The sequence below is a fragment of the Kwoniella europaea genome, chromosome 1 (assembly GCF_036810445.1).
Source record: "Kwoniella europaea PYCC6329 chromosome 1, complete sequence".
NCBI lineage: Eukaryota > Fungi > Basidiomycota > Tremellomycetes > Tremellales > Cryptococcaceae > Kwoniella > Kwoniella europaea.
The window spans coordinates 8303495-8315594 of record NC_089487.1 but is presented as its reverse complement, the minus strand read 5'-3'; the positions used below and the strand labels follow the sequence as shown (position 1 = coordinate 8315594).

At 42.7% G+C, this 12100-nt stretch overlaps 5 protein-coding genes across 5 annotated transcripts; 2 read left to right on the top strand and 3 right to left on the bottom strand.

Annotated features, from left to right (window-relative positions):
* Positions 1–215: 215 nt before the first annotated feature.
* V865_003149 (uncharacterized protein) lies at positions 216–2587 on the top strand (the record flags this gene model as incomplete). The annotated part of the gene is made up of 6 exons (XM_066226948.1): positions 216–624; positions 700–1405; positions 1469–1904; positions 2040–2218; positions 2338–2389; positions 2465–2587. 6 exons carry the CDS (start codon positions 216–218, stop codon positions 2585–2587), a joined length of 1905 nt encoding a protein of 634 aa, XP_066083045.1.
* Positions 2588–3007: 420 nt separating this feature from the next.
* On the bottom strand, positions 3008–4003 carry V865_003148 (uncharacterized protein; the record flags this gene model as incomplete). The annotated part of the gene is made up of 5 exons (XM_066226947.1): positions 3008–3027; positions 3109–3352; positions 3516–3635; positions 3725–3843; positions 3949–4003. The coding sequence occupies 5 exons, from the start codon at positions 4001–4003 to the stop codon at positions 3008–3010; spliced, it is 558 nt and encodes a 185-aa protein (XP_066083044.1).
* Positions 4004–4354: 351 nt separating this feature from the next.
* Positions 4355–5831, top strand: V865_003147 (uncharacterized protein; the record flags this gene model as incomplete). The annotated part of the gene is made up of 4 exons (XM_066226946.1): positions 4355–4515; positions 4585–4994; positions 5073–5446; positions 5541–5831. The coding sequence occupies 4 exons, from the start codon at positions 4355–4357 to the stop codon at positions 5829–5831; spliced, it is 1236 nt and encodes a 411-aa protein (XP_066083043.1).
* A 301-nt stretch (positions 5832–6132) lies between these two features.
* On the bottom strand, positions 6133–8586 carry V865_003146 (uncharacterized protein; the record flags this gene model as incomplete). The annotated part of the gene is made up of 8 exons (XM_066226945.1): positions 6133–6382; positions 6447–6596; positions 6679–7157; positions 7227–7314; positions 7390–7400; positions 7464–7544; positions 7609–7972; positions 8201–8586. The coding sequence occupies 8 exons, from the start codon at positions 8584–8586 to the stop codon at positions 6133–6135; spliced, it is 1809 nt and encodes a 602-aa protein (XP_066083042.1).
* A 1390-nt stretch (positions 8587–9976) lies between these two features.
* Positions 9977–11972, bottom strand: V865_003145 (acetate kinase; the record flags this gene model as incomplete). Its single annotated transcript, XM_066226944.1, has 8 exons — positions 9977–10406; positions 10617–10767; positions 10848–10998; positions 11072–11146; positions 11219–11305; positions 11373–11472; positions 11542–11632; positions 11753–11972. 8 exons carry the CDS (start codon positions 11970–11972, stop codon positions 9977–9979), a joined length of 1305 nt encoding a protein of 434 aa, XP_066083041.1.
* Between the last annotated feature and the right edge of the window lie 128 nt (positions 11973–12100).

Genomic DNA, 12100 nt, shown 5'->3' with positions numbered 1-12100 from the left:
GGTTATCGGATAAGCAACCAGGTCAGTTTGGTTGGACAACCATCATCACGTCTTGCTTCACTCGTAGTAGAATGATTGTAGTGTACGGGTGTTGATGCACACATCGGTAGAAGACTGAGTCAGAGGGAGAGAGCTCCAAAGACATGAGCACCGTTGAGTTACCTTCGGCTCTGTCTATCAGTTGAAGTCGGCTCACTCGGCTCAGCGAGATCACCATGTCAACCCCTACTCCAACCTCTCCATTCCTCACTCGCTCATTGACTTCAACAGTCCACTCAAATTCTTCACCGTCAACCAGAACTTCCACTCCCTCTCGTCCCAATCAACAATCACATAGAAGGTACGACCACTTGGTAACCAGCATGATAAACAATGCTCATAATCGATCAAATTCGAATGATCAACTGGCTACCATTTCTAGCAGCAATTCGAACTCTCAAGGAGAATGGTGGGATCCGGAGACTTTCTATCACCCCATAAGAGACCTAAAAGAATTCTTGGAATCGGTGAGAACTACAGCCTCCTCCTCCTCTGCAGAAAGTCATCAGGTCGATTCGGTAGATTCACTGTACGAGATGAGCAAGGATTGGATGACTACCAATAACGGGTTTAGTCTGAATCTTGGTGAGTACCGTATCACATTATCACTTTTGCAAATTTAGCCTATTTACTCAATTGTTCATTTGACGTATGTCCTAGATGCATCTAAGGTTGAGACCTCCGATAACGAATGCGAAGATTCTCAGTCCAACTATAAACATAACCTCTCATTGTATATCTCCTCTGAGAACGGATACAAAGGTCCTACTTTACCGGTCGGTATATTTGTAGGGATCACAAGTCTGAATCCCAACATTGGACATAAACTAGTACAAACGGAATATGTCCATTCACAAACTATCGAATTTGAATATACCCCCGAGGTGAAATACTGTCGATTGGACTTACCTCTATCTTTAATCGAAAGTCATGAAGGGATTCGGAGAAATGATGGATTCGGGTTATGCGTGAGGATCAGACCGAGATTCGAACTTCATCCTCCATTTACCATTCCCGATCCCATACTTGCTAGTACCCTTGCTGCTCTGGGTAATTTGGTAGATACACAGACGGGTGATGTGGTATTTGTTTGTTTGGAACATTCGATCGACTCATCTGAAGATCAACAACCGATTGTCTTTCATGATATCAACAATGAAGACTCTTCAGCCGGTCGGACTAAAGTGAGAATAAGAAAACGGACGATACTTGCTCATGTGGAGGTTTTACAAGCGAAATCAGAATATTTCAAAGATCTCTTCAACTCGGGATTTAAAGAAAGTGACAATGATGATAGAAATACACTAAAACGAAAGGAAATTGTTGTTGATGATATCGATTTTACAACCCTTTATTGGGTCATCAGGTGAGATCAGCTTCTATAACCATACTATGCATCTCAAATTTACTGACAATTGACATGTTATAGGTTTTTATATACCAACTCCTTGACTTTCTTACAAGATCTGGAAGTACGATCGACACTGGCGAGACGATCTCTAGAGACCGAGCGAGCAAGTGGAAGCATCACCTTTCCATCATCATCTTCTGGCCACGGTGCACCCAGCAAAAGAGACTGGGAATGGTACAATGTACCATTCGATGGTGAACATGGAGAATCAGAATTTCATGATGATCTGGAGCACAAGACTGTAAAATCTGTTTCCAGTGAGAGCACAGGTACCTGCAGGAGTAGGAGGAGTGAACCACTACCTGTCACTCAACCACGACCACCATATCACAACAACGGGCCTAGACCTAGACCTAGGGAGGGATCAGATATTGCGAAGTCTCGTACTAAGAGCATTGGAAAGTCTGCTACATCTGCAAGTAGAACGATACCGAATTCCGCTGGTTCTAGAAGGGTTTCTCTTGAATCTTCCAATTCCACTTCCCAATCCAGGTTCAGCACGAAGGGCAATCCAATAAGAACGCTAAATCGATCGCATCCACACTCTCAGGAAGATCATCCTCCACTCTCTCCACTCTTGGCTTCGTAGTCTGAGTCTCATATTCGATCGCAGCCTGATCCCCATCCCCATCCCACACCTATAACTCCATCGGCAGATGCGCTGGAGATATATATAGCAGCTCATAAGTACCGATTGGACATTCTGAGAGGTTTGGCCAAAGAGCATCTATTGAAATATCTAGATGAAGTGAATTGTATACCCCTTGCGTGAGTTCATCTTTTTGTTTTGACTGGATCACCGCATCATCTGAAATGGATCGACACCGATACGACTTGAAGGGGAATAAGCTGATTTATCAGGGGTCGATACCCTTTGCTTTACCTAGATTCGCGAGTTATCCTTATGATGAATTGCATTCAGAGATATTAGATTACATCGTGAGTTTATCTCCCAACTAGCTCGTCTTCAGCTATGCACTAGACGTTGGAGCTGACATCAAGAATGTTGTCTAGGTGGATCATTGGGATCAAGTGAAATCGTCTGAAGAATTCTTGAAATGTATTCAAGAAATCCGACAAGATGTTTGGGGGGTGAATGGACCGATGGTATTGCATAATATCTATATGAGACTTTGAATGACCTGTATTGTTGTTTTTACGATTACGATTACGATTACGATTACGATTTTAATGATTTTTATGATATATCTGCTTTACGATTCCCGATCAGATCATTGCTTTACTTGCACCCTTTGTAGTCTGTTTGCATATACCATAGCTATCGACTCTTGTCTGCATTTCTTGCTTTTGTTTGTTGCTGCTCTTAGTCTACAGACATGATAATATCATATGCGTGCACATATACATCAGGCTATTCATATGGTACCAATAGTAGGGGAATTCATCAAAAGTGATCATGATCGTACAAGCGTATAAGCGACGTTGAAAAGATTAGTTGACACACACTGCAAAATTCAGTCTATGGAATGTCGACAAGAAGTATCCATGTTCATGTACGTGATGATAGTATGTCAATTGGGATGGTCATCATTCAATTTATGCAGGTGCATACGCAGCTACGCAACAAACAAAAAAGTGAAGTTAGCATACCACGAAATAAATGAAGTCTGGCACGCAGGTTGATAGTTTCAACTCACGTAAACCCTCTTCTTCCTCATCCCTACCTCTCATCCTCTCTTCAACCCTACTTCGTTCCCCCTCGATCCTCTTCCAAACCGCATGACCTGCACCTTCCCCTACCCAGATTTTCAATTCGATGAATTGACCGATACCTGGATTAGGCAGTGATGCGCCCGCGAGTGTGGGGGAAGGTACGAAGGTGAGCAAAAGATGGTTCGCTGAGAATGTTGGAAGATTGTAGGTCGCTGTTCGAAGGGATGTCTATAGTAAGTGTAACTTAGCTTTGTGACTGTTCGTACTAATCAAATCAATCAGGGTATATAGGTGACAGATCGGTAAGAAGTTCGAAACATAATTGAAGATTGACGAACAGGAACGATGTTGGGAACGTTATATGATTTTGATTACGGATGATCAAACTCACATAAGGAATCTCTACAGAACTCAATACAGGTGGAGCGTCATACCCCGGTGGATTTGGCGGTGCGTTAGTTCCAGCTGATGAAGGTCCGGGTAAATCCAAAGTATCCGCTACAAAAATCACCTAAATAATCCTAAATGCATCAGTATCCAAATTGCTCCACCTAAGATGATTGATTGGGTATATCCAAAATGAATGATCGAATTACCCACTCTATGATCAGTCACCCAGATTCTACCTTTAGCGGTCTCAGTTCGTTTGGGACCTTGGATGGTCGCTGGGACTTTGAGTTCGATCTCTGCTGTGTGTCCAGCAGTCAGGACATCTTCGCCTGTATAAATAAAGGATTACATGTTATCAATCAGCAGCTCAACTCCAGTCTGAAATGATGTGAACCGGGGCGGTCAGGAGGAGAGAGGTTGCACTCTGAACTTACCATGTTGTAACGGGAGATTATGACCTGGAGTCAGATGAACTGTGTTGATTGACATCGTAGGAGGAGTGTGAACAAGGATCCGAAGAGGAAGAATGAATGAAGTTTGATCAATGAATGAGAAACAGAAACTGTGTCTAGGTGGTAGGTGTCACACTGCAATGCATCGATGCACCTTGAACATGCCTTGAGCTTGTTGTTGTGTGATGACGTCCAAGCGATAACCACGTGTCACTGTCATTCAACGCGGTCTGTGGTCTGTGCGAACATGACTGTAAATTGACTTTGGACGCGTACACTCGGAGTAGGAGCACCTGGCTTGATTTTCGATCGTCGATTTTCGTCTATCTTCCAATATTCTCCCTATCTTGCTGAATTGCACCACTACCTGTCCATAGAGCTCTCCACTATGCCAGTAGGATCCAACCTCCCCTTGAAATCCATCATACTCCGATACCCACCTTGCACCATCGAAGAACCCGAAGAGAGCTATCAGCTATTGGAACTTCCACCTGAAATAATAAAAGCCGTTGAAGCTTCCAAGGGTGAGGAGAAAGAAAATATTTTTCCGTAAGTACAGATTAGCTCCCACTAATCGAGAGAATGTCATCACAGAGCTGATAAACCCTTGAACGATAGACTGACAATCAAAGGTAAACCTTCAGATGACGCCGTGTTGTGTACACCCAATTCAACATTCCAATTACGTACCGTTGGAATATCAAATTCAATCTTAGTCTGTCGATCCCCTTCCTCATCCTCAACAAAAGAAGGAAGGAAAGATACATTACAAATTCGAGATACATGTCATGAGATTCTCGAGTGTGTTGCTATATCACCTAATTTAGAGAGGATACGGACCATCTTGAAAGATTCAGCTTGGAAGGGAATCAATTCATCTACCAATAATAATTTAGGTAAGAGGAAAAGAGCCGATAAGGAGAAAAAAGTGAAGAAATGGACCAAAGATCAATTGAGTAGTGTGATTCAGTGTAGTGAAGAAGAACTTGAAAAGGGTTTAAAGGAGAGGAATGTGATTGAAGTTAATGGTGAGTTGGGCTTTCTATCGATTCGTGACGACCAACTGTCAAACAAGCTTACAATTAAAATGGAATACGACTTTATAGGTAAAATGTTATTACTACCCTCTAAAGAATTGAAAGAACTCTTATCGATCGTACTTTCCCTTCTGACTATCCATTCCCTTGATCCTACTAAATCGAATACCGCATTATCTCAACCTATATTAGAAGCTTTACAGGATGATCATGAAGTGGATCCATCAATTACCACAGAGGTACTAACCCTATTCGGTGAGCTGGTTAAGGAAGATGAAAAAGAAGAAGAGATGTGGAAAGCAGATGTTAAAAGAATAATAAGAGAGATAGGTAAAGGGTTGTTGGTCGGTGTCAAAGATAAGAAATTGGATGAGTTTGAAGATGAATGGAGGAATGAAGTGGGAGAAGAATGGGGGGATGAGATTGATATTAGATTATTAGAGGTGAGTCAACGTTCCCTTCTAACATCACCATTTTGGAAAATACAGTCTGATAAAGGGTATTTCCTAATCTCATCTCATTTACGATGGACATCAGGGAGAATACCTCCTCACCCCCAAACCATTAACTACATCCACCACGTTCTCATCATCTTCATCTCTGATATCACATTTTCCAATATCTTCATTACCTCTTCAACCATCCGAGCGATTCTCCGATTTGTTCATTACTCGTCCTAAATGGAGACCCGAAGAGATCATACCTTTCTTAAAAGGATTGACTAGAGATGGAGATGTGAAATCTAGAGATAAGCTCGTACAGAAATTTGTTAGGGTTGTCAAAGAGAAAGATGGGAGTATGTGGTGGTTTCCTAGGAGAAGTAGTTAGATGGGATTTCTCGTGGATATGTATGCGATGGATATCTCATTTCCAACTCATAAGTCCTATGAAGAGTGTGATACAGGATCGGGATGATAGGTACAAAGAGTAGTTCCTAACGATCTTGTCGAATCTTAACGCTGTGAGATCATACGGATATACTAACTATTTTACAGTGAATCATGATGAGCCAGATAGATAAACTGGTGAATCGGGTTATACATCCATTCCGTACACTTATTACAACTCATATGTATTCCTATCCATCTACTATCATTCCTCATAATTCATATTGTCCTACATATCTCAACTACAACTTAGCCACTCTACCTTCTTTCACTTTGTCTTCCTCCTCCTTCACCGCCCTAGCTCTAAGATCCTTCCTTAAGATCTTTCCACTAGGGGACTTCGGTATGATATCCACCAAGATCACCCCACCTCTTAGCCTTTTATGATTCGCTACCTTACCCGATACCCACTCTTGCACTTTATTAGTGAATTCCAATTTCGATTGAGGGGTTGGGAATGCGGACATTCCGGATTTAGGTACGATATATGCTCTGTATAAGAATCGCCAACAGGTCAGGTAATAGTAGATGAGACGGATATAACAAAAGTACCTACCTGGGCAATTCCGTAGCTTGTTCTTTCGAATGAATACCTATCACACCCACATCTGCTATCTCCGGATGAGTGATCAACAAAGCTTCTAATTCGGCAGGTGGGACTTGGAATCCTTTGTATTTGATTAATTCTTTCACTCTGTCCACGATACTGTATTATTCACAAAGCCAATATCAATCCATAAGCCCCATCGTACCATGATCATATAGATTATGATTGATATATCACTTACGAGAAATAACCATCTTCATCCCTCATAGCTACATCTCCAGTTTTGAACCAACCGCCTTCAGCAAATACCTCCTGAGTAGCTTGTGCATTCCTCCAATACCCTTTCATAACACTTGGTCCTCTCAACCACAGTTCTCCTCGTTCACCTTTCGAAGGTTCCACATCTTTACCTGTTTCCTGATCTACCAATCTAGCTTGATAGGTGGGTATGACCCTACCGATTTTACCGTTCCTACCTTTTCCTCGAGCTTCTTCAAGGTTCATCACGTGAGAAACAGGTGTGGTCTCTGTTAGACCATACCCCTGAGTCATCTTGATATGTGGGAACTTCTTTTCGAACGCTTGGATCAGGTCGGACGATAAGGGTGCAGCACCCGACATGAACCCTCGGATAGAGGAGATATCGAATTTAGCCACGTTGGGTGAGTTCAGTAAGGCTATTAACATCGGTGGGACCACTAGTGCCCAAGTCACTTTGAACTGTATCCATGCGAATAGGTCGTCAGCTTGATTATGGTTCTTGGTTTAAAGAACGCGACGAAGACTCACCCTTTCAACAGCCTTAAGGAAGTTCATCTCTTCGAAACGAGGTAGAATCACGACTGTACCGTTGACAGTAAGAGGTTGGTGGAGTGTCCTGCGAAGAAGCATCGTCAGCTATGAGATTTCATTCGCCTTAAGACGACTTCGTCGAACGGAAGTTGACACTCACACTGTCAAGCCCTATCTCATCCGAATTGCCTGGATCAGCAATATACCTGAGTGAAAAAGTAGAACCATACTCACATAGATATGACTAAAAGGCAACATAGCCAAGATGACATCCTTATATTTGATCGGTTCGTAAGAACAATTCAAAGCTTGTACCTATATCATCATACAAAATCAGCTATCGTTTACTCCATTTAGTCAGTCATAAAACAGATCTCACCTGAGATGTCATATTATGATGACTAGTTTCCACTCCCTTACCCCTGCCCGTCGTCCCACTAGAGTAACACAAATACGCCGTCCTCTCTTCCATCCCATCTTGGAATCTCTTGGGTGTTCCGGATTTCTCCCATAACTCTTCTGTACATAAGAATCTATCCATCCATCCTTTTTCCGCTTCTGAACCTTTCTCTTTGAAATCTTCCTTTTCCTCTTTCGTACATAATAGGAATATCCTGTTATCCGGAATAGAATAGTTGGGATCGAGCTCCAAAGCTTTGAGGAAAGTAGGTAAGAGGGCGGGTTGGACGAAGGCGAATGATGAGGTGGAATCGCGAAGTTGATGGAGCAGCTCGTCGGGTGTGCTAGAATAGCAAGTGGTACGAGATTAGCTTTCATTATACGATGATTTCAATCCTTCCTCATCTCTGCCTAATCCCTATATACTATCTATCATACCATCTCTTCGTCACTTCGTCGTTTGCCTTGTCCTCCGTCCTCTCCCTTCTCCTCTCCCTTCGTCCCCTGTCTTCATCTTCCCTCTCCCCACTACACCTCCCCCTCTAACACCCACCAAGTTAAAACCCACTCACTAAGCATAATTCGCCGGACTGACCACCGCCCCCAAAGCCTGCATCCCAAAACAAGCATTAATCCATTCCAAACTATTCATCCCGAAGATACAACCAATTTCCGTCCTTTCGATTCCCTTAATCTTCAATCCCGTGGCGAGCATCTTGGATTGTTCTTCCACTTGTGCTCTCGTGACGAACCTTCCTGTTATTCCATCAATGAATGATGGTTTCTCAAGGTTCGGATCAGGGTAGTACAAAAACCTCGAACGGTGCTTTGACTTGTATTTCTTAAATGGGAATAAGTAATGGTAGACTGACATCCTTGGTAGATGTGGTGGAGAGATTGTCGAAGTGTATATTTGATCTTGACGAGGTTGAGCGGCAGTAGTAGAAGTGGGTGACATGTTGAATGGTGTATCGTTATGATTTTGATAGTATGTGTAACCTACTGGTAATGGTATGATATTCTGACTGGGAGTTGGAGTTGTATATTGATATCGCCTTGATATACGTATAGATAACACAGGTAGGGATGGTAGAGTGACTCTTGAAGAGGACGCCAAAGGGGAAGACTGGAGGATGGTAGTGAATGAGATTGGGGTTGATCTCATCATATCGAAGAGTCAGAAGGGAGGGGTATGGTCAAACACCGATGGGATATATATATATACAGTAGAGCAGTGTAATGGGATGATGTCTATGCAATTCTAAGATTCCGGGTATCTCGGAGGGACAGGGTGCTGGAGTAGTCGCAGTGGTATGCAATCAACAGAAGAACAGAACAACGACCCAAATTAAACCATCATCAGCTGACATGGTTTCCATTTTCTCGATAATTTACGTTTTTAGCGTCAATTGTCGGTTACCCACTTACCCAGCAAAATAGCGAATCCGGCGGAAAGCACCGCTCCTTTGTTTGATCGTTGACACAGGGGTTGGACGAAGAAGACGCAGCAATGTTTCAAGTATCGTGCATATGTGAAGATGAACCATGTCTTGACTGAGCAAGATCAGAGAATGTACTGATCCGAAAGGAAAGGAGACATTTTGAGTTATGGCTTGTAATTTGCATATGACCGTTCACTTTGGCGTACATTACTAAGCGACATCGCTGATAGAGGCAAATACTTGTCCAGGATGAATCTGATCAAGCCTTATTCTTCTACCATGGTCGATTACTCATGTAGGAGATGAAAAAAAACACAAGTTAAAATATTCAAGCTGGACAAAGAAGGTATACCAAACCCCCAAGACAGGCTTTCACAAGTAAGGATTTGATTTGATTTCATTTTTCATGTTGATGTCTTCAGCCAGCTTAACCGTTATTTTTCTTTTTGCATTTCCAAGAATCAGTCAAACAGAAAGTCGTGGGGGTATTTCAGATTGCAACTTATCATTGCATCGCTTGAATAAAGCATCTATCTATTTGTCGTGGGTTCAAATCCCACTCTCCACTATACCATTGACAACGGGTCAAAAAGGGTTGTTGGACATGATCCGCTTCACTCGGTGGATCTGTGCTTCTCTGTGCGCAGGGGATGGATCTTCCAAGTGTCGCCTTGACCTCGTCTCCTTTTTGTCCTCTTTCCAAGGGAAAGAAAGGGTTTGTGAGTTACCTTGATTGAAAGAATGAATCTCGTAGGATGATTGACAGATCAGATTAGAAGTCGATTTCATGTATTGTATGTGCATTCCCATCTATAGTGAATAAATACTGACTTGTCACAGTACAACAAACCTGAAGTCCATTGCTCGATTTTTGATTGTTCTTCTCTATATTTACTTTGAATCCATTTAAAATCCAAATTCATCCCTTGCCAACTTCGCACTCCACCCTTCCTCATCCGTTTCCACAACCCAAGCCTTCAACTTGCTTTTCTCCGTTGTGATTCCTGTAACTTTCCCAGTATGTTTCCCATCATTCTTAGATTTATCCAATTCTACACCTAACCATTGTAATCTGTTTAAAACATCCTCACGTAATTTAGATCCTTTCTCTCCTATCCCTCCTGAAAATACCAATCCATCGATTTTATCTATCGAAGATGTCGATAAGAGTTTGAACAGATACTGAGAGATGTAATTCATCAGTCTGTCCAGGTAGACTTTGTAAGCTAGGACAGCACGTTCGTGTTCTTCTTTCGTACAGCCTGAAGTGTAGGAGAGACGGGAGATGATGGTGCCGAAGTTGGTAGTGCCCGCTAAGGCGGAAAGACCGGACTTCCTGGAAGATAACGAAATGATTAGCAAAGGTTCACGAGAGGAGGTGGATAGGAGAAGGAGTGGAAGCGATATGACAAAGAACCGGAGACGAATTGATGGCCATATGGGGGCGAAAGGGAGGAGTGAAGCGAGGAAGGGAGCTTTGAAGGGAGATTCGGAGGTAGACGAAATAAACAGAAGCGAAGGTACACCGCGTTGTGCCAAGACTCACTTGTTCAGCAAGATCTCAGCCTTTGACACAGTGTAATCCTTGAAATCCACACCTTCCGCGGGGTTGGCAGTCAAGTGGAAGATAGCTGTTGGGTCGATCGTACCTGATCTTGTACCTCCTATGAGGCCTTCGAGAGGTGTCAGACCCATCGCTATGATAAGGTATTGACTTGTCAGCCTCGCTTTCGATCGATCTTCTGAGGTGGGATTGTAGCAGCAATGAGTTACTCACTGGTATCGATCGACTCTCCATTTTTGATACAACAAGCCGAAGCTCCACTCCCTAAATGCGCTACCACCAGATTTATATCTTTGGGCTCTTTATCCAAATGCTGAGATATGGACTGTACGATCGAAGCGTATGATAAACCATGGAAACCGTACTATTCCCATCAAATCATCAGCTGGACTTACGCAGGATTGCGCAACACAGAGCTGATATGGCAAACTACGTACTTTCCTCAAAGGCATGACAAGTTCTCTATCGGGTGGTGGGAGTGCATAGGTATATACTTCCTCGGGAATTGATGCCTATGATATGGAAAACAACCAAATCAGCTTGGCACACTCAACAGAAGCATAGGCTTAGAAGCTGACACTGACATGGAAGAGTGTATCGAACACCATCAGAGATGTATGATGTGGTAGGGCGTCGAGACACGATCTGACGGCTACTACTGCGTGGTGGTTCTGAAAGAGTATTTGTACAGTGTCAGCTGAGTTCTGCTAAATTATCCTGGCCGAGCTAATAACTAACATGAAGAGGAGCAAATTCAGATAATTTATCCATTTCTTCCAAGGCTTCTTCATGTTCCTTAGTGACAATTATTCCTTTCGTATGTGCTCCTCCATGAACACTGTATGTAGTTTGTCAGCTGAATCGTAAAACATGAAGGGGTGTGCTACCAAACTCAGCTGATACGTACATTCTATGTGTCACAAATTTGATATCATCGGTCCTGAGGTTAACGGCAGATGAAGTGAGATGATCGAGCAAGAAGGGGATGAGAGATTCGTCTACAAAGACCAGTCAGATTTTCTCCACAATTAGCAACACTTCACAGCAAGTGATAGAAGATTCGTTCGATCCAAGAACAAGTAAGATAGACCAGTGTCATATAAGGCAATCCAACTTACAATCGACCTCATCACCATTTTTACCCTCTTCCTCTAGATTCTCCCCCTTATCTCCTTCCCATGTAATCTTGATCTTCACCTTCTCATCTTTCGATCCTATATTCACCACTTCCAAAGAGGCCTGGGAATCTAATGGGTCGGAAGGTGATTTTGGTATACCATAGAGTTTACCTTTGATGGAGGATGATCCGCAATTGATCGCTAGCAGGTAGGAAGCCATATTTCGCTTTTCTCTTTATTATGTTATTCTTGAATGTATTGATCGGTAGGTCGGAGAGTGAGTGATACGTAGCCACCTTTGGTATTCATACATATATGTATATATACAAGAGATCAGGAATACAATCT